The sequence below is a fragment of the Blennius ocellaris genome (assembly GCF_963422515.1).
Source record: "Blennius ocellaris genome assembly, chromosome: 16".
Taxonomy (NCBI): domain Eukaryota; kingdom Metazoa; phylum Chordata; class Actinopteri; order Blenniiformes; family Blenniidae; genus Blennius; species Blennius ocellaris.
Window position 1 is genome coordinate 14,917,795 of NC_137665.1, and position 21,997 is coordinate 14,939,791.

The 21,997-nt window shown below is 41.2% G+C and overlaps 2 protein-coding genes across 2 annotated transcripts; both read left to right on the forward strand.

Moving 5' to 3' along the window:
• Positions 1-361: 361 nt before the first annotated feature.
• hcrt (hypocretin (orexin) neuropeptide precursor) lies at positions 362-2,201 on the forward strand (the record flags this gene model as incomplete). Its single annotated transcript, XM_080511975.1, has 2 exons — positions 362-473; positions 1,851-2,201. The coding sequence occupies exons 1-2, from the start codon at positions 417-419 to the stop codon at positions 2,199-2,201; spliced, it is 408 nt and encodes a 135-aa protein (XP_080368101.1). The 5' UTR covers positions 362-416.
• Positions 2,202-5,388: 3,187 nt separating this feature from the next.
• kcnh4a (potassium voltage-gated channel, subfamily H (eag-related), member 4a) lies at positions 5,389-21,650 on the forward strand (the record flags this gene model as incomplete). The annotated part of the gene is made up of 15 exons (XM_080511976.1): positions 5,389-5,464; positions 10,290-10,523; positions 10,674-10,805; positions 10,916-11,049; positions 12,361-12,613; positions 14,633-14,790; positions 15,770-15,977; positions 17,166-17,360; positions 17,441-17,640; positions 18,402-18,651; positions 18,742-18,956; positions 19,758-20,125; positions 20,217-20,296; positions 20,456-20,532; positions 20,697-21,650. The coding sequence occupies 15 exons, from the start codon at positions 5,389-5,391 to the stop codon at positions 21,648-21,650; spliced, it is 3,534 nt and encodes a 1,177-aa protein (XP_080368102.1).
• Positions 21,651-21,997: the final 347 nt, after the last annotated feature.

The following is a 21,997-nucleotide window of genomic DNA, read 5'->3' on the forward strand; positions in this document are numbered from 1 at the left end:
TTAGCATTACCTTTAAATTGGCTTGTCATTAGAACTGAGAAAGGGCATCCGTTTTTTTTTTTTCTTCTCTCTCTCTCAGATGATATTTTGAGCACACTGGACACATTAGCTAATTGACTTCATTCCCTCACCACTCATCGTGGTATGCCCTAATAAACCTTCAGTATGCGGCCACAAAGACATACCTGCAGTGCCTCGCAGATTCACAGAGGTGCCATGGAGATGATCTGCATCAGGAGGCTAATTAATGGCAGCAAACTTCAAATGAGCAAAAAGGCAGAAAGGCGAATTAGTGGTTTTTGGCCTGAGTGACGTCTTGAGGACTAATGGCGTGGACAACTCCCGACAATATATAAGACACAAGACTTCTCCAAGAGATCAGACATCAGGAGAGTCCCGGTCACAGCAGGAGCAGGATGACGTGGTTTCCCACCGACTTACAGAAAGCTGCAGGGATGGACGCATCAAACAGGGTAAGGTGATGATTTATTCTTTTAACAGTTATATATTTTGGTCTTTATTCAGACACATATAGCCGGCTCTGAACACACTCCTGTCATTTGTTGTCTCACTTATTCAACTTTTATGTATATGTGACAACAATAGAGATTTGTGTCAATTCTATATGTATTTATATGTAATTGTAATATATATATATATATATAATTTTAAATGCATGCAATGCAACTGAGCAATATCTATTAAAATAATAAGGTAAAAACCTATAATCCCATTATCCATTTTTACTTTATTATTTACTTGCAAACTGCACACATTGTTTTCATGGTAATTGCATCGATATACTGCACTAAGCAAGCGAGAAGAGTTGTTGTTTATGTTTTTCATGACCACAACAACAATTTATGGTTTTGAATAACTGAACAAATGCAGGAATTCACTGATATAGTCAAGTGTTGGATACAAATGTTGTCTCTGAATATAAAACCAAAAGATATATTTAAAGGAAATGTGAATATCATTGAAAAGTAAATTGTCATAATAGCATATAAAATAAAAATGTCTAATTGTTGCAATAATTATGGATTCTGGATAAAAGAAAGGACATTGGAAAAATGTTATGATATTCTAATATTAGAAAGAAGTTATCTAAAACATCCTAAATATTTCGGTTTGTGTGGAATCAAACTAAAACATGTGGAGGTTTTAAAGAAATTACAGGTAAAATTAACTTCCAAATGTATTCAAATATTTTGAGATGTGTCTGCATGTCCATTCCAAATATTCTCATTTTCTGCATTAAGTGCACTTTTGACTACAAACCGTAAACTGATTCCCAAATCCTTTTTGTTCCACCTGTTAAGCAAGCTGGTTTACAATGCATTAGTATGCATGTGACACTTATTTTCCTTATGTATTATATCATAGATCTAATTTAAAGGCATGGTTATTTTGCCATTCATACACAATACTCAGTGCTATACAAAGAAAAGAAAAGAAATACATTAAACAAAGGCATAAAAGAGGGATAATAAATAAAGTAAGTAAAATATTAGTCAGAGTAAAACATGTTTTCATTGCTGATTTTTTTTAAAGCAGTGTATGTGAAGCACAACTATATCTAATTTTGAATAAAATTTGAATTTTTTTTACTCGTGTTATGTTCAGATGCAGAGAAATTGATGGAACAGTTTGGAATATGTAAAAGTTCATCGAAAATACTGCGTATTTTCTGTATTTTTAATGAAACACATAACGAAAACATATATAGTCAACATTGTGTTTCAACCATTTATATAATTTTCCAGTCATTACATGGAAGAAAACCACAGTTCTGACCTGTTAACCTTTGAGACAAGACTTGTAGAGTGTTTGTGGCTCTCCCCACACAGAAAGCCCTGATGCTGCTCTCCATGCTGCTCCTGTCTCAGCTGGCCTGTGACGCTCAGACTGTGTCCGAGTGCTGCAGCCAGCCGTCTCGCTCCTGCCGCCTCTACGTGCTGCTGTGCCGCGCCGGCGGCAGGAGCATCGGAGACGCCTCCGTTGGGATCCTCACTCTGGGCAAGCGGGGGGAGGACGAGCTCCGGCTGCAGGGCCGGCTCCACCAGCTCCTCCACGGCTCCAGGAACCAAGCGGCCGGGATCCTCACCATGGGGAAGAGGACCAGCCGGGGGGCCGGGCAGCAGTACGTGGACTGGATGCCTCAGACAGGCAGTGCAGTCCTGACGCCTTTACCTGACTGAAGACCTGAAGCCTGACGTTAAACCAAGACTTTTAAAATGCAGGCTGATGAATCATTTGTTTCCGGTGTGTACTTTACAAAAATGTTTCATATTGTACATATGTTAACTAAGGTGCTCTCAGATGTAATAAAAACCTTAAGCTCACAGGTTTCACTCTATTGTTAGAGAAACCAAACATCTTAAGTTCTTCTGTGCCCTATTTACGGTCCCATATTATACAGTTTTTCAACGATTTCATAAAGTTGTCAGAGTTCCAACAACATTGTATTCGGAGTGTTTTGCACAAAATCAAGCTTTGGTCCTGAATCTCAAACATTCTAAAAGTCCTTCTAGTGAGCTCTGAGAACAGACTGTTTCTGTGTCTATATCTTTAAATGCTAACGTGCAACGTGAGTATCCACTACCAGTGGGAGTGGTTATTTCCCTCGGTGATGTCATAAAGGGAAAATGTCTGATTTGCCTGTATGAGCACTCGTTCTCCAACAAGCAAGTGAGGGAGATGACAGTCTTCACTTCTGTGGCCTTATACACAGGCAATAGGGACACATTGCTATTAGAAAACCATTATACAGTCAATTTTGCATGACATGGGACCTTTAAGTTGACACCATTGACAAGTTCCCAACTCTTGCCAGTGCTAAAAGAGATTTTAGATTCTGTGTGGAAGCAAAACGACCTGCAGACAACATGTGCAGAACACAAACACCATGACATCACCTCATCAGCTGGCAAGTTGAAATGATTTACCTGCAATCCCTTCGCCAAACTAAATAGTTGTGATTGAAACTCCGGTACTCGTCTGTAATCAGAAGCCTTCAATCACATCCAGGCGAACGGTCACCAGCTGCTCCTGCTTGACGGAAGCGCCATGAAGTCTGTCCACGTTTCAAACAATCAAACACCACCGCAGCGACTGCAGGAAGCGTAGAGAATAATTACTATAGTGCATCTCAAATGAGCTGTGAAATCAACAATTAAAAGTCCAGTTTGTATCTTTACACAAATAAATCTGGTATTGAAGTTAAAAAAAAAAATGTGTTCAAAATACAAGACACTGTGCTTTTCAGTCGTGATGTGAATAATTTAAGAAATGTGAGCTAATCTTTTTAAATTCATCCACACAACATAAAAAAAAACAATCTTGTTATCTTGACTGTGTTTGATTCTGTATTTCAAATACTTCAATACCCAAAAGCCATCAGTATTCCCAAGCACCACAGACAGACAGAATCTACAACTTTGATACAGTAGTAATTGTGTTCTTTGCAAAAGAAAAATTACTTTTTGGATGCATTAGGCATGTTAAAACAGACATTGGTAACCTGCAATGCTTTTAGGTGCACGTCATCAAATATGGTGCCAATGCCAAAGTTTTTTTTTTTATGTGCCAAGAGGTGTAAAGCCTTGTCTATTTTAAAAATCGTCACATAATTTAGAAATCAAGCACAAACCGGAGCTGCTCGAGCACCACTATCATTTCCTCATCATCATTAGTTTTAAAGTTACGGTAAGAAATGTAGAAGTTTGTCTTTACTTCTCCTCTCATGTCAGGCGATGAAGGATAGTACCGATATCATGATTCTGTTTTTGACATTTTGTGGGTATTGATTTTCATGAAACGTGCATAATTGAAATGCTAAGTCTCAATGGACACAAAAAGGCTCTGTGCTACTTAGAGAACCTGCCGGAGATGATTCATCAATGTAACGCGGAAGAAGGAGTGGGAGTTGTTATTTAAGGGTCGTGTGTATTGGCCCGTCTTTGTGTGTTACAACAAAAAGGATTTGACATTTTATCTGATGACACAGTTAACAATAATGTGAAAACCATCCAATTACTTCGGGAATAAACAAAGACGCCTGGCGATGTGATGTTTCAACTTCATAAACGAACACAAGAGTAAAGGAAAAACATTTTTCATCATCATTAGTAGATCTAAACATTCTGCAATACGTTTGTTGAGTGCGTTTTCAGATTTGCGCTCGTCTCCCAGGACCTGCTTGTTTTACAGGTGGATTTTCTCTCACGGTGGAACTGGAAGTGGCTGGACTCACTAACTGGTCCCGTCTGTATTGTTGCTCGTCCAGTCTATGATCAGTAGACTGTGACGCTGATCCGATTGTCTGTGATGGATGACAATTCTCCATTCCGATGTCCACAGGATACACAGGAGCACAGCTGCAACTGCTCCGATTCAGTTGTAAAAATGACCGAGACAATGAAGAAAACACAAATATGTGTATAGACACAAAAAAAACCACAACACATTCTATTAGAAATTAATTTACGGTATTTTAATATGTCCATAAAAATGTCATGTAAACAAATGTCATTAGATGTTCAGATATCCTTACACATAAAGAAAATATCATATATACTCACACGACACGTGTCGTTATTGCTCCATGATGAAAAGCAAATTAAGTTCAAAAACCAGACCAACACGTGTGCAAGACATCCACAATAATGTCCAAGGCCACAGAGAGTGAATCATCCAGGCCGTTGATGGCTTTCCTTGACCTCTGATCGCCGTTTCCGTACCGTCCACAAAGAAGTGTCACTTTTTCTATGTTCAACGTGTTTCGCTTAATATCCGTGTTGAATCTCTGGTTGGATTTAATGACATCTGAATCTGTGCAACAGAAAAGCATGCTGATGGGTGTCGTACCAGGTGGAGGTTTTGAGGGCGTGAAGGCAAAAAGAAAAAGAGAGGAGTTCAAAATAACTTCTCTGGGGAGTGAGAAGTAGGAGGACATCATTTTTTTTTTGTGTGTGAAAGAAGATGAGCAGTGTCTAACAAGCTGATGGTGTGCAGAAAGGGGATGGTTCAGGCTTGTTGTATCAGAGAGAGAGAGAAAGAGAGAGAGAAAGGGAGGGAGAGAGGCGAGGGCTCGGAGATGGCAGGAACCACGGTGGAGTGGAGTTACGCTGAAAAGCAGCTGAGACTTTGCCGTGATGCGGCGGCAGTGCTGAGATGCTCATCTGAAGACTCGGCGCCGCAGGAGAAGATCCACGCAGCTGCAAACATCCCAGTTTGATTGGTAAGAGTCGGCGGTTTCATCTCAACCGGGAGCAGCGAGAAGTTGAGGAGCAGAAGAGTTTGGAGAGAGAGAGAGAGAGAGCTTCTCTTTCAGGGAACGGCGACGAACCGCTTGAACCTGCAGCCCTTTTCTCCATCCTGTACAAGATGCCTGTGATGAAGGGCCTCCTCGCGCCTCAAAACACCTTCTTGGACTCCATTGCAAATCACTTCGATGGGACCCGTAAGTATCGAATATAAATGTTTAAATGTCTGCTCTTGGATCTGCAATTTCGCCTCATTGTGACGTCGCCATTTTCTCGAGGGATGCCGCTTAAACATTTCACATTGTGTAACAGTTTTGTCTCAGTTTTACAGATTCAACTGCACCAGCTAAGTCTGGCTTTTAGGAGTTTGGCCGGGGGCGTTTCATAACCCAGTTTGGGATTGTGACAGGCAGTGAAAACACTGACATTGACAAATGTGTCCAACTGTAAGTGGGATCCGCTCACCAGCCTTCGAAACATATTGGAAATAAGGAGCCACATGTTGAGCTCTGATGTAATTTTTGCGCAGTCGTCCGCACTGGTCAATAGTCGCTTTGCATGTTATCTGAGCTCACGTCAAAGCTTCCAATCAGATGCTTTAACGCACTGGAAGAATTAGACAATATTGAGGAGCAAATAAGCTTTGGGATGATGAGAGCAGGCTTCCTTATGATGAGAGTGTGGCTTTATATTCAAATGCATTGCAATCGGTGAATAGTGTCATCAGATCGATGCACCTCCTGTTTTTCATCTGACAGAATGACGCTTCTACTCTTTTTATTGGATATTTCCTATTAAACTTTCTCCTTTTACTGAATAACAACGATGACTGAGAGCAGATTTCAATCAAATCAACAAACAATCTTTTAGCGGGTGCAGCAACAATGCACATCTAACTGCTGAAGGTTCATCTCTCCGGATATTTGCATGTGTGTTTTGTATCCGTGCTTCAATGTGCCATCATTTGTGTTTGAAAATGTTTGTATTTTGGGAATTTTTGGAGTCGCTTTTTATTGTCTGTGAAGTGACATATCGTTTTATAGATTTGATAGCGTGGTTGACGCACGTGGCTGCATCTACATTGAGCTTGAGCGTCAAAATCTATTCAGCTCAAGGACCCCATGAAGCCCCGTTTGATGTACAGTGGGTCGAACCGCATGATATCTGTATAGACCATGCACATTTAATATGATGTATTTTTATCAATTTAAATGTACACCAAAACAGGAGTCAAATTTTTACCTGTGCGTATTTTAAACAATATTTCGAGGTGCAAAATACAGTGAAAAGTCTCTGACGTGTCTCTGTCAGTTGATTTGAGGGTTCTTTTCTGGACTATTTCAGGTCTGTTCTACTGCACCAGGCACCAGCTTTAGTGCAGAGTGAATAAATATCAACTTGTTGTAGACAAATCTTTGCAGAAAATGAAGAAAAAGCATAACAGGGAGTGAATGGATCAGACTCTGTTTATCCTTCACATCCTCGACAAACTTATGAATTCACTGTGATGACACTTTTTCTATCTATAACTCCTCAGGTTTATCATGTCTTCGAGCACACACACACACACACACACACACACACACACACACACACACACACACACACACACACACACACACACACACACACACACACACACACACACACACACACACAGAGAAATGTTAAGAATTTGTACAAATCACACATTTATTCAGTCCTTCAACCAGAAAACCTCTGTATTATATATGTGAGGGTGAAGGTATGAGGTGACGGGGCTGGTTAACAGAAGATCTTCAGTGACACTGAACTGAAACCCTCACCACGTGGATTCCACATGACCCTGATACCAATGAAGAGGGGGGGGTTAATTAAAATGAATTATGCAGAGGCCAACAGCCAATCCAACATCATGTGAGGTCTCGTTCAGTCAGCCTCTTTGAAAGTGTAAGAAATAGTCTAAATTATTCATCCAATCACTCACCACTTCAAAACAGGTCATTAACGTCAGCAAAGGACGGTGGATTTATCATAATATATAATACAGTATTTCTCCTTTGTGGCCTGTGGTGACGGGGACATCATATATGTGTGCTCCTTGTCGACGATCCACTAATTTCCTGAACTGGTGTTGAAACGATATATTATTTAGTATTGATTCACGGATAAATTCACGTCTTTGCTCAGGAAGGGTCAGCAGGGGCAAAAGTCAGGCTGAGTTCCTTAAAATGACTGAATAATGAAACAGGTAAATCCCCCCCCCAAAAAAACATCTTGTCAAGTGGCTTCAAATTCTCAGTCAGATCTGTTGGATACGTTTCAGAGGGCAGGGTGTCTTCATAACCCCATAGATGCAAATTACACTATTGCCATATGTTTGGCTTTTTATTTTTAATTTTTTTGCCAGCAGAAGTTTCCATGGCAACGCAAGTGTGGAAAGATCTTAATTTAGCTTGTGAGATTAACAGCACACACATCAGGTAGAGAAAACATCCACACGTTACTAATTGGACATCTTTCCCTCTGAAACAAACGCTTTGTTAACACGCCCCCCCCCATCCCCCCATCTCACTGACAATGATATCTGGTTTGAAAAATGGTTTTAAATACAGCTGGCGAGTGCACATCTCTCTCTTTCTCTCTCGCTCTGAGCATTCATTTAAATAAACTGCACCTTTGTTTACTTTCTTAGCCGCAGGGAGAGCAGAAAGGCCGGTTGCTCATTGTGAGCAGCGTCAGAGCAGGTGCTCTGCATTTCCCTGATGGTCATTATAATGTTGCTCCCACACGGTCAAACAGAAAAACTTTTAATACATTTTTGTTTGGTTTGGGTTTTTTTCTTTCTTTCTTTTAGAGTGCAGCTGGATGAATGGATGAATGAAAAGACGTTTTAAAGAGCTAAACACAGACTAGAAATATCACGCTTCTTGTTGCCCTTGACAACCACAGTGTATGAACCCCCCGCATCATTTATTTTGAAATATAGTCTGCCGCTCATAAGGAGAAACAATAAACTACTTGTTATTAAACCTCAGCCTACGAGCAAATAGTGGATCGCGTCGCACTTTGTACATCGGAAAGCTTTATTTGAAGGGTTTCAATGACAGAAGATGTGCTTTGTGCAATATTTCTGACGGTAAAAGTAACCGTGGTGTCATTTCTGACATCTCATTTCGAAGGAAAATTATTTTCCCCCCACATGGCAGCCCGCCTCTGGTCAATGTGAAAAGTAGCCTCTGACTTCATCCCCTCAGATGCTGAATGAATTTACTCTTTGGAATAATGTCGTGTTATTTTCTTCGGCTCTACCACCCACACTTCCTGCCTTAAAATGGCTCCACAGTGATGCAAAGAGTGTGTGCTGTACTTTATTCCCTCTCTTTGTTCGTTTGTGTGTTTGTATACCTTCCCGACGTGAGTAATAACTAAGCTCAGTTCCCAAAGATCTTCGTCTCCGCAGCTATTGCCAATAAAGCTTTGGTTCATGTTTGTGTCAACAAGAAGAAAAATGGTTTAAAAAGTAATTTTTCTTCTCAGATATAAAAGGATCCAGCTTTTGAAATTCAAATAAACTACTTTTCATTCCCCGAAGTATTCCAAAATTGGATAATGTTGTAAAACTTGATTTAACTTTTGTGTTTTTTGAAGTGAGGAAAATTTTTAAATAATCATTTGTCTCTCCGAGCTCACAGGTATCACAAATATTTCATGTGTTGTATATTGAAAATGTCCCTGCTGTGCACTAAGTACTATTGATTGCTGTCAGCTGAGCCTCATTTCTTATTTATATGTTCCATATATTAAGTTGCCTGTGTAACCAAGTATGTTTATGTTCTTCACCTGGATGAGTCGCTGTCTTCGTTACTCATTTTCAGTTTTATTGACTTGTAGTTTGGTTTTTCTGTCACATTTTAGAGAAGTTTTCTGTTTTCAAGATTTCAAAATGTTGAGTTTTCGGTCTTGGTGTACATGACATCAGAGCTCAGAGCTACTGAAAACACACATTTTGAAAACAGCTACCAAGGTGGAACTTTTCGAAAACACTTTGCCTCCAGGGAAATGGAGGGGGAACATAACGCAACATGGCCATTTCAGCGTTTCTGTCACGTCTGTGTAAAACGGACATCGTGTCCAAAACTTCATGTGTAAACGTGAAACTTTTTGGAAACAAAAGTTCGGAGTGAGATTGTTAAATTCTTCAAAAAGGGACACAAAACATTTCTGTTTTGTGGTTTCTGTGGTGAGGATTTACTTTCATTTTTCTGTTGTTTCAATATTTCTTTACATATTGTAGCACGTTGAGAATTGAACTGTAACTGTATGACACATCATGTGCATTGTTAATAAAAATGCATGGACTACAGGGAATTCAGGCCAATGTATCATCGCCATAGAAATATACCGTTAGCGCGTGTTAATGTGTGACCTGAGCGGATGTCAACCTGAACGAGCGCCCCCACATGGAGAATCATGTCACGATGAGGACAAAATCTAAAGTCTCTTTCAGGCACGTTTCACGATCAGACGAAGATAAGGGCTTGGGTTGCGTTGTGGCTGAGTTCACAGTAAATCTGCAGGAATGGATTAGCGTGTCCCCACAAAGCCTGGAAATCGACAACTGTGTGTGTTCAGATGCGTAAATACTCAAATCTTTTTTGCTCCACCGGTGGCTGTGTGGAAGCATGCTATCTCACGATAATTAAGGGCCAAAGATTCAGTGCCGTTCTGGTCCCCCATTGAGAGCCAACTGAGACCCAACACATTTCACACACACCAAAAACAAACTTCAAAACCCTCTCTGATGTCCTCCGTACTATTTCAGGGTGCTGAACTGAAAGCAGACCGAATGACTCATAAGGAAAAGAACATTTGCTTTTGGCTTCTGCTTCAACAAATCAGGAATCAGGAATAGGCTGCTGTATAAAAAGGGAGTGAGGAAAGAAGATATGTAAATAAGAACTGGCTGTATCTCGAGTTTTCTTACACCTGTGAGATTTAGCACAGTAGCTTCACTTTAATGTTGTTTCATTCCCCTCACAGACAGTAACTTCCTGCTGGGAAATGCCCAGGGTCGCTGTGGGTACCCCATTGTTTACTGCTCCGACGGGTTTTGTGAGCTGACGGGCTTCGCTCGGACGGAGGTGATGCAGAAAACCTGCACGTGCAGCTTCCTTCACGGCCCCGAGACCAACGAATATGTGACTCAGCAGATAGATAAAGCCCTCGAAGGGCAGCAGGAGTACCAGGAACAAGTCTGCTTCTATAGGAAGAATGGTAGGATCACAACTGAGACACACATTTCAAGTGTTAATCGACACTCATCAGGGAAGCGAGATGCAGTTTGGGAGGAAAACGCATTGCATAATAAGCATCCAATATTTGCTCTGGTATGAGAATTGTGTGATAACATGTTTATATTTTCAGGTAATCTGTTCTGGTGCCTCCTGGATGTTGTGCCCATTAAAAATGAGAAAGGCGAGGTGGTGCTCTTCCTGTTATCCTTCAAGGACATCACTGAATCTCATGGTAAAGGCCATCACTACGCTCAAGGAGAAGGTGAGTCCAAATCACTGCTCCTGCAACTGTTAGCTATTTAATCTGCATCATTTGTGTTCATTTTAGTTTGTTTTGTTTTGGGGTTGGGTTTTTTTTTTTTCTCCCCTCAGGTATTTCTGAAGCTGCTCACCAAAGCAGAAAAAGCAACAGGTCACACGTTTCCAGAGCTCGAGAGAGAGGGACGAGCATTCTGCACCAGCTGAACAACCTCTTCACTCAGAGGGGCAAGAGGAAGCTGACCAACGTGAGTTCAGTGGAAAGACACTTTATCAGTAAAATTCATCTACCGTATTATTCAAAAGCAAACACATCAAAGATTTCAGTTTTGAAATTAAAAAAAGGTGCCGTTACCTCTTGTTGACCTGAATGAAGGATTTCCTGTCTATTCACATTAAAAGGTGTCATCAATAAATAAATGCATCTGTTGATTGGTGGTAGTTTGTAAGAGCTACAGTAAGTCAAACAAGCTCATTCATTCATTTTTTCCCAAAAACATTCATTGTGATTGTTTTCAAATGTGAGACGGCACCAAGATTGAATATAGAATGACATTATCAATATTGGACGACACCGCATTTGCAATGACAGGCTTTATGAATTAGTTTCTACACGCTAATTTACTCAAAGATCCTTTTTCAAAGAAACAAATCAAGCAGAAATCTGTGTGTCTCCCGAAAGGATTTCAGCCTCAAGTAAAAGAGATGATCATGATATTTCCTTTGGAAATAATTGTCTGGATGATTGTTGTTCATTTTCTGCTGGCATCTCAGTGAGTTACACAAATAACATTGGTAGGGAACAAAAAGTAAAAAGTGCAAAATGAGCAAATCAAACTTTTAAATATTAATACATCATGATAAAACTAAAGTATTGCAATGAATTTCTGGAACCCTTCTTGAGTCCTTAACACTCAATATATTAGTGAAAAAATTTATGTAATGAGTGAAATAATAGAATGCTAACACAAATAAATGTAGCGCAAGCGTTATAAATTGTTGTTCATGTGGGTCTGCAGATGACAAACTTACTACTTTGTGAGTTTTTAATTAACTGTGTCAATTCCACTCTCAAAGCCAAAAACACCCCTCCATATGCTTTCATCCCAAAGGCATCCAGTATTGATTTTATTATCAACAACATGATGGGATCTTATTTATTTATTTAAGTTGTTTTTTTTGTTTTGTTTTGGGGTTTTTCTGTTTTCCTTCCAATCAACCATTTTCCCTCTTAATGACAAAAGATTTCAACAATGGACGATGTAAACACAGATGACATTTTAATCAAATGTATCTGGTGTCACGGTAATATTCAGACATCAGTTGAGACCTAATCAAAGCTGCTTTGAGCTCAGGATTTCACACTAAGCTGAGTAGAAATGGCACATTCTGTTTTTGGTTTTTGGTTTTTTTCATGGAATAGCTGAATCAGGGCAAATTTAGAATGGGGTAGTTCGGAATGGAGAGTGAGCTTTGTAAAAAAAATATGCATGAAATCAGGCACTCCAACCGTACCAATTCGTCCTTGTTTCAACATCTTGTGGTGTTGTGTTTTTCAGAGTGTGTTCCAGAAACCGTCCATACCCGAGTACAAGGTGGCGACTGTCAAGAAGTCCCGTTTCATCCTGCTGCACTACAGCGTCTCCAAAGCCTTGTGGGACTGGCTGATCCTGCTGGCCACCTTCTACGTGGCCGTCACAGTGCCTTACAACGTCTGCTTCGTCAGCCACGACGAGGGCAGCGACCAGCGCTCGCTCGTCAGCCGGAGCACGATGGGCAGCGACATCGCAGTGGAGATGCTCTTCATGCTTGGTATTCACGTTGGATCCAAATACATATATAATGACATATATAATGAGTAGCTAATGTATTTATTGCAAAGGGCACACCAGTTGACCTTTGAGTTGGATTATCTCCAGCAGCAATGTAAACAGAGCAATATTAAGTTTACTTTGTGCATGAACTATTTACTGATGTCACCGCTGTGGTTTCCCTGGCGATGACTAACATATGACTCCCTCCCACCTGTCCTCGCCTACATGAGGTGTCTCTGCTGGCCCAGGTTATGAATCATAATTAGATTTGTCTCACTTCGTCCCAGTTCTCCTATAAAGAAAGTGTGATAGCACATCTGTCACATAGCTTTTTTTGCTTCTTATCGCCTCTCCAGTCTGGGAACAGATTGTTACACAGACTTGGCTCATGCGCCGTCACGTGTCACACCTTTTTCTGACGCCAAGTCATTCTTATTGACCAGTGGAGAGGTGTGTTCGTTTCACGAGCTGTCCTTACTTTCCAACTCAGCCTCAGTCTGTTATGAACCTATTTTTCTATGTTTTTACCCCGTTTTCTTTTTCACATTGATTTTGTCCCATTTTTCTGGCTCCTCGTTTCTTGTCTTGTGTCTTTGTCTGTTGCTCAACCCTCCATTATTTTCCTTGAGTGTTGCTCTTCTTTAATAATAATGATAACTTTAATTATCAAGCACATTTAATACATAAAATACAACTGAAAGCATTGCATGATTCAAAAAGGAGAAAGAATACATTTGAATTTGATATCATTAGTTCAATATTGAAGGAGAGGAAGTTGACAAAATTATTTACACAATTATATCAGAAAAGAAAACAGTTTAAAATAATTCTAGTCCAAATAAAAAGATTTGAGCTGGGGGTTTTTTTTTAAACTAAAAAGTAAATAATATAATGCATTCTTTCTGTTTCGTGATTGGAACAGTTTACAAAGCTGCATTCACTGATGTTAAAATGCAGTTTGAAACATTTTCTATCAGGCAGACCGAACTGTATGAGGGAGCTTATCCATGAAGTGTATATGAATAGAAAGAAATTTGAAATCTATTCTAAAGCATACAGCCAGTGTACCGTTGCTACCACATTCTGCTTTTTAATCCATGTCTGCATATTGAGTCATTTTCTGTGCACACACAAACACAGACACTCTGAGTCTATTCATCAAATACAATCTTTCTTTTTAAGTGAGATCACATTTCTTAAGAGGAACACAACACAATGAGAATTGAGATATCAGTGATGCTGCTATGAAAGAGAGCAAACAAGTATTAGGTCTCAAAGCCATGATGTCAAGGTGTTAAAGTTTTAAAAACATGCATAACGCAACTGCTTTGTAGAAGTTTTCTGGACATTTTACTCTATTTTTCACCAGAAAGTATCATTTTAAATATATTATGTTGAGATTGTAGTAATTTTTTTTGTCGGAATTGTTTGGTTTTGTGAAACTGTGGACATTTTCACCACTCTTGGCCATAAAAAAAAGAAAAAGCTTCAAACTTTAAATTTAAAGGTTATCAGTGAACAACTGTTTGTGTAGGATGTTGGTTGTATCCTTGACAACAGCTTTCCATTCTCTTTTCATTTCTCACTGTGGCTTGACACCAGTTGTTTCACTGGTCTGGTTGTAATAATCGGCTCTAGGGGATATACTGTACGTCGAGTTTTTTTGACATCTTGTCTTATGACTGGATGCTTTAAATTTAAAGAAAATATTTTGTTTTGTAATGAAAGATAAAAGCTAGAAAGTAAGCAATATTAAATGGAATAAGATTAAAGGGTGTGAAAGGTAAAACGGTTGCAGGCAGTCAGGAAGTATACTTTGCCTCTGAACCGCAATTGCAATCAAAAATTGTATTTATTTTGTGGTAAAGACTCTCTCCATCTGCAAAAACAAACCTTAACTCCACCTGTCAATGCTTTCATATGCACCTGCACGTTCTCCTGAAAAGCCTGGGCTGATGACTTTGAATCCCCTCCGCCATTCTTAAAATACATTTAGAATTTTCTTGCTCCTTTTCAGACATTATCCTGAATTTCCGAACCACCTACGTGAGTCAGTCGGGTCAAGTGGTGTACGACACCCGCTCCATCTACCTCCATTACTGCACCACCTGGTTCTTTGTGGATCTGATCGCGGCGTTACCGTTCGACCTCCTCTACGCTTTCAACATCACAGTGGTGAGTCTGACTGTGATTTTTCCTCTGCTATAAATCCCCCAGCATCCCTGAGTGCACTTAACTTCTAGACACGCGACTCTTGTTTCACTGTCGTTCCCCTGGAGCAAAGACTGATGATTATCCCTCTCCATCCTCACTGAGGCACTTCACTGAGCTGTCTTGTTTGTCTGTTTGCTTCAACCCTCGTACTTGTCGTGGATTAGTCTTGGATTGCCAAAGGCATCGGCTGACACACAACAATGTCTCTCTAACACTACAAAAACTTCTACAGTTGAAGGAACTTTCAATTTTGGGAGAGTGCAATGGGGACTGTAGTGGCATTTTCGCTTATAAGATTAAATGCCACTCGGTCCGTGGGTGTCTGTTTAGTTTTGTTGCGTGTCCACAATAAATATCAAACTCTTTTACAAACCTAATGGCTCCCAAACTATAGAAACTGAACCATTTCATTTCTCCATAAAGGGACACCATTAAAAACAGAAAAAATCACCATGACAGGTACATAACTAAATCGTCATGTACAAAATAAAAAAAATTAAAAAAGACTTGGAACTTGAAATCTCTGTCTTTGTTCCAGTGCAACAAAGTATTACTTTTACAAAAATGCATATTTAACGAACTATTCTTACAAAACATGACAAACTTGTCATTTTAATACATAAAACTGCAATTTCAACAATATTGTGTGTCAGTTCACCACATACTTTACAACTTACAGATCACAGTGGATTTTATTTATCACACCATTTATATCTTAAAAAGGAATAGAATATTGTACATATGCACATGTAGCAGATCGAAATGTCTTGAAGGCCGTACGTTTGACACCCCTTCTCTAATCCCTCAGTTTGCTCTGTTCCTGCGTTGAATGCCACATTTTCTCACGGCTGATGTGAATGTGACTCACACTGTGAAGCACGCTGATGGAGCTGAAATGGTGTAGATGTGCAGTTTAACTGAGGCCTTTGTTTCTGCTCAGACGTCTCTGGTGCACCTGCTGAAGACGGTTCGCCTGCTGCGTCTGCTGCGCCTCTTACAGAAGCTGGATCGTTACTCGCAGTACAGCGCTGTGGTGCTCACCCTGCTCATGTCTGTCTTTGCTCTGCTGGCTCACTGGATGGCTTGTGTCTGGTATGTCATCGGACGCAAAGAGATAGAGAGCAGCGACCCCATCACCGCTGACATAGGTGAGCGTGTTGTTCTGTGTTTGATGGCTTCCACACTCATCCTCATGCTCTCCAGCTCCACTAAGAGGAAGGTTTTGCAATAGTGAGGCAGCACTTGGAGATATCTAGTGATGCAGAGAATTGTCTCAGTCTAGAGGAAGTAGAGGTCACAGAGTAACTCCAGTATATTACCATTATGTCATTTCATATTATATCAGATGTTATGCTTTGTATCACTTACCAGGCGGGACCACTTGTCTCACTGAGTTCAATTCAATTCATTTCAATTTAATTTATTAAAGTACCAAATACGACATAGTCATTTCAAAGCACTTTGATCAATCAATCAGTCAAAATGTATTTATAAAACCCTTTACAACACTCAAGGTGACCAAAGTGCTTTCCAGTAAGAATTGACAGTAGAATGACAAAAAAAGGAATTAAAAGACAATAAGAGTGAAAACATACACTATATCAACAAGAGAAAAAGCAATTTAATTTAATTTAATTTAATTTAATTTAATTTAATTTAATTTAATTTAATTTAATTTAATTTAATTTAATTTAATTTAATTTAATTTAATTTAATTTAATTTAATTTAATTTAATTTAATTTAATTTAATTTAATTTAACCATATCACTGAAGATTAAAAGCTAGTCTGAATAAATAGGTTTTGAGCCTGGATTTGAAGAGGCAAAAGTTGGTTAAATTAGCATATGTTGGCAGGAAAAACTCCCCGTTTAACAGGAAGACTGCATCTACTGCATCTTGGGAAGAGGAGGAAGTTCTTCCTCTCAATGTGCCAGGGGAAGAGAAGAGCTGCCTGATTGTGGGATGGTCAAAAGGGAGGAGCCTACCTTGATTGGGATTGGCTAAACCCCTGATGACACTATACAGGGTTTGATTTCTGATTCACTCGTCGGACCGACACACTTTTTGAAAGTTGAAACAAGCCAGGAAGAGAGAGGACAGATTTTGTTCACTGAGTGTCATTCTCAGGTATGGGGACGATTATTACTGATGGAAAACCATTAGAAAGTGCATTTTGCATTTAATAGTAGAGACAGTGTCACTCTCCTTAACTGAAAGTGTGATCTGGTTCTACAAGAGAGGAGCCAGTCAGCTGAGAGCTCTGCCTCATATTCTTCTTTAATATATCCTCTGGTATTCAATCATATCTAAACCAGCTTCTGCTCTGTGCCACCAGGCTGGCTTCAGGAGTTGGGAAAGCGTCTTGAATCTCCGTACGTCAACAGCACCATGGGAGGTCCGTCCATGCCCAGCGCTTACATCGCCTCGCTCTACTTCACCCTCAGCAGCCTCACCAGCGTCGGTTTTGGCAACGTGTGCGCCAACACGGACGCAGAGAAGATTTTCTCCATCTGTATCATGCTCATGGGTGGTGAGTTACAAAGTGATGACTCAAAGATTTCCCTGATAGTTTCTGCTCAATGTTCCAAGATGACTTCTTTCCGCCTGCAGCCCTGATGCACGCAGTGGTCTTCGGCAACGTGACGGCCATCATCCAGCGCATGTACTCACGCCGGTCGCTCTACCACACGCGCATGAAGGATCTCAAAGACTTCATCCGTGTGCATCGGCTTCCTCAGCAGCTGAAGCAGAGGATGCTGGAGTACTTTCAGGCCACCTGGTCAGTCAACAATGGCATCAATGCCAACGAGGTGGGTGAATAACAATAAATGCTGTGATTCATTTTGCCAAGGATAATATTCGCTTTTTATGGATTTTCAAAAAGCAATAAAAAAAATGTAAAAAACAAAAAAAAACCTTCACTGCGAGGAGAATTTTCTGCTGGTTTGTCAACTTTGACCGGTATGTGTTGACTGCGCTGCTTGTAATGCCTCCGAGCAGAACAAAAGTACAGCCTGTGTGGGTGTTCGATTTTAGATTCAGAAATGTCATCCTTAAAATGTAGGGCGCCTGGAACTCTCCGGAGTCTTATTCCATTTCCTTAAGTCGAAGGCCCTTTGATTCCGATAGAACCTCGGTAACAATGCCGGAGCCTATCTGGGAGAAGTTCCCTGTAATTAACAGGGTAGGAGCTGAAAAAGAGAGAATACTCATTAACACCCTCACGTCAACATTTATAGATAATTAATTCACTGTTGAGGGTGGCAGACACAGCCAATGATTATTGTGAACATGTTAGATTTGAATGTAGTTTTTACTGAGCAGCTTGGCCTATAATGTGAGTGCACTGGCCTTTGACTGCAGCAGCTCAAAATCAATTTTCTCTATATTTTCATGTTTTAAATGCAACGACTTCACTCTATTCGTGTGTTTGTTTGTAGTATTCCGACTCTTTTTCAAGTCGCGATTGCTTGACAAGGATCCATTTTTGCTGTTTACTTCCTGAAGCACCTCGGCTCTAACAAATGTTTTTTTGTTTAAAGTCTCTGCCCTCCCTCTTCCTCTCCCTCAGCTGTTGCATGACTTCCCGGACGAGCTGCGAGCTGACATTGCCATGCATCTGAACAAAGACATCCTGCAGCTCCCCGTGTTCGAGCGAGCCAGCAGAGGGTGTCTGCGTTCCCTCTCCCTGCACATCAAGACTTCCTTCTGCGCACCGGGGGAATATCTCATCCGTCAGGGAGACGCCCTGCAGGCGAATTATTTTGTCTGCTCCGGCTCCCTGGAGGTGCTGAAAGACGGCATGGTTCTCGCCATCCTAGGTCAGCGTGCACGCCCCGTCAACCCCGGACCCGCGCGCTCCTTTCTCTCTGTCGTCTCACGTCTTCATTTTTATTCACGCTGCTTTTCAGGCAAAGGTGACCTCATCGGGGCCGACCTTCCAGATCACGAGCAAGTGATCAAGACCAACGCGGATGTGAAGGCGCTGACCTACTGTGACCTGCAGTACATCAGTGTGAGGGCGTTGAGGGAGGTCCTCGGCCTCTACCCAGAATACAGCAGTCGCTTCAGCTCTGACATCCACCACAACCTCACCTACAATTTAAGAGAGGGCAGTGAAGCTGACGTAAGACATTTTGGGTTGTTTTTTTGTTTTTTTTTAAACTGGAGCAGATATATATCACTCTTTGATTCCCCCCCCCCCCCCCCCCCCACACACACACACACACACACACACACACACGAGTGTAATCCCTTCTTTATTTTAACTTTCATACCTGTAGGGAGCAAAAAGATGGCTATGGACTCCCAAGTCATCTCAGGTGAGTCACTAAGATTCATGCAGCTATAAATTTCTTTATATTTCTCTTTTGGACACATCAAACTTATTAGTATTTAAAGTAGCCCATTAACCTCTTCAATTTATGTGACAAATGCCAATATAAAGAATATCAAGATGTTGTAAAGTGAATTACGAAAAAGAGGCCACAGAAGTCGGGTTTAGACACGAAATGAAAAGATGATGAAATTAAAAAGTTACTTCACACCACAAAAAGAACAACTGTCACAAATCTTTTTGATGGAAGACATGAAAAACTGGACTTGTTTCACAGATATATCATTTTCAAGAAAATGTAGCGTATTCAAGAAGAGACATTGCTGAACTTTATGAGCCATAAGTCATATCTTTTAGTTGTTTGGATGTGTATACAACTTATGTATATTGAAAATTAATGTATATATCTGAAAACAACTGTGCAAACCCAGTTTGTACAGTCGAAAGCAGTTTCAACAAACTTTTTTTTTCTTCAGAAAAATACAGTAAATGTGTCCTACATAATGTAATCTTATGTGATTTATAGTAAATTCCTATCCAAACAAACGTCATATATTTTAAAGGAGTGCATTTGCTGTGTGTCCTAATCAGGGCCATGTCTCTCTGGAGCAAAAACTGCCCTACATCATCGAGGCAGACGATGCAAAACGTGTGGGAAGCACCAGATACTCTGGGCAGAGCCAGGTCCCTCTGCTGCAGGGCATGGCCAGCCCCGATCACCAGCCCTGCCTCACCACACTGCTGGGAGAGGAGCTCCAGCACATCAACGCACTTCACCTCTGCCGCTCGCCCGTTCAGGGGGGCAGAGGTCACAGTCCCTCCCCTCAGCCATTCATCCACGAGGCGCTCGCCCCGACTCCTTTGTCCAATCTGGCCAGTGTCCCAGACTTAGACCGTCGGCCGACCAAGCTCCTCATGCCGTCCCTGCCTTGTGTTAGTCCTCTGAACCTGAGCCCCAGGTAACCCGTCCAGTCTGACTCGTCCAAATATCAGCAGGCTGCTTTTCATCTATTCACAATTATGTAACACCCATTTCTGTCTGTTTGCCAGAGTCGTGGATGGAATTGAGGACAACAGCCCCACATTTCACTTTAATGTGGAGCACAGTGAGACAAAGGCAAACATCTCTGGTAAGTCTCTGCGAGCTGCCCAACTGTGCAAAGTAGACACTGAAAGCTGACAAACTTATTCCACTTTCGCTTATGATTGGTCTTTAACCAGTATCTCATTTAGGATTGAATGTTTTCAACAAAACAGTTAATTAACTGTATTTTTCTTGCCACTTTCAGACCAGTTGCAGGTGAGCACTAACCTATTGCTGGAGACAGAGGAAGTCCGACAGAACATCAGCAAGCTGAACAAAGAGGTATCGTTCCATACTACATCAAATGTTTCTCTCCTTGTGCTTGTTGGATTAGTTTCATACCATATTTAATGTATGGGTCTATTACCGTGACATTCTGGAACTTTTTTAAATTCAAGGTTTTTTATGATTTAACTTCTGACCTTCTGTTTACTTCTCCTTCTCAGGTGAGCAGCTTGAATCAAGAGGTATCTAACTTGGCCAAAGAGCTCCACGACATCATGCAGTTCATGCAGTCCCATATGGCCATGCTCCACTACACCTCTCCAGTCTCCTCGTACTCATACGGCCTGCAGATGGTCCCCAATCCCAGTGTGACGACTTCCAGCAACTGGCAGCCTCACGTCCCTTTAAATATATCCACTGGGCCACACCTCCATCGCGATGCCGTCAACCACCCGGCAAGAAACGCATGGGGCTGCAGTGGACTGCCTTCACATGGCAGGAGTACCCCCCTGCTGCACTCTTCAAGCCCTGCCTCGTCCTGTTTACATCTCTGCTGCTCTGACCGAGAAGGCGCCGCAGCTCACAGGGTGCAGAGTCCATGCGGCACATTTCCAACACCCATAACAACTCCCAGCTCTCCTTACATGAGCCACTCTCAAGCCCAGGGAGGCCTGTCCCTTCTGAGCATCAGCACCGCCTTCAACAGCTTCCCGGTGATTTGTCAGGCGTCGCAGGCGGTCTACAACCCACCCACAGTGAGCAGCCCTCACCCGTTATGTACGACAGTCAATTCCAGCTACTCCCATCCGTCTTTTACTCCTCAAACCAACCCTGATCCCATATATAATCAGAGCAGGTCGCAGACACCCATCCACTCCTCAATCACCCCGACCGGCCCGCCTCAGTATCACACTGCCTTCAGCCCCATGACGCCTTCAAAGGTCCACACTTCTGTGCACACTGGACACAACCCAGCTCCACAGGCATCCGTGAGACAAAATGAGCCCGTGGGGTCGAGCCCCGGGCACCACGTACATGATCTGTCATGTTCTCTGCTGGAGCAGGTCCCTCAGAGAGACGGTAGAGCTTCACTGTATCACGAGAGGATGAACAATGCCGACTCACACGGCAGGACTGGTCAAATTCTAGATGTGGGGGAAACGCCTCACGGATGAAGTCAATATCGAGCTGTGTTGATGCATGATCATGATGAGTCTGTTGTATATTAAACTGTAATGTGTCATTCCTAATACATTCACTCGTCCTTAATCTTCATGCATGGAAGTTTATTCCTACAGCAGCAACAGAATAAATGAGTTGGCTCCCATTTAAATAGATAATTATTAGTTACATCAACTAAATGCACAACACTGTGCATAAAATCTGATATTACACCTCAAAGACGAGCTAACCATCAAACCTACCTGTGCTGTAACCTGAAGGGTTTATTGTGTGTGTAAATTTCTTTTTGAATAAATGTGATGTTTTAAGTCAAAGATAAGATAAAGCATGAAGGCGCTTG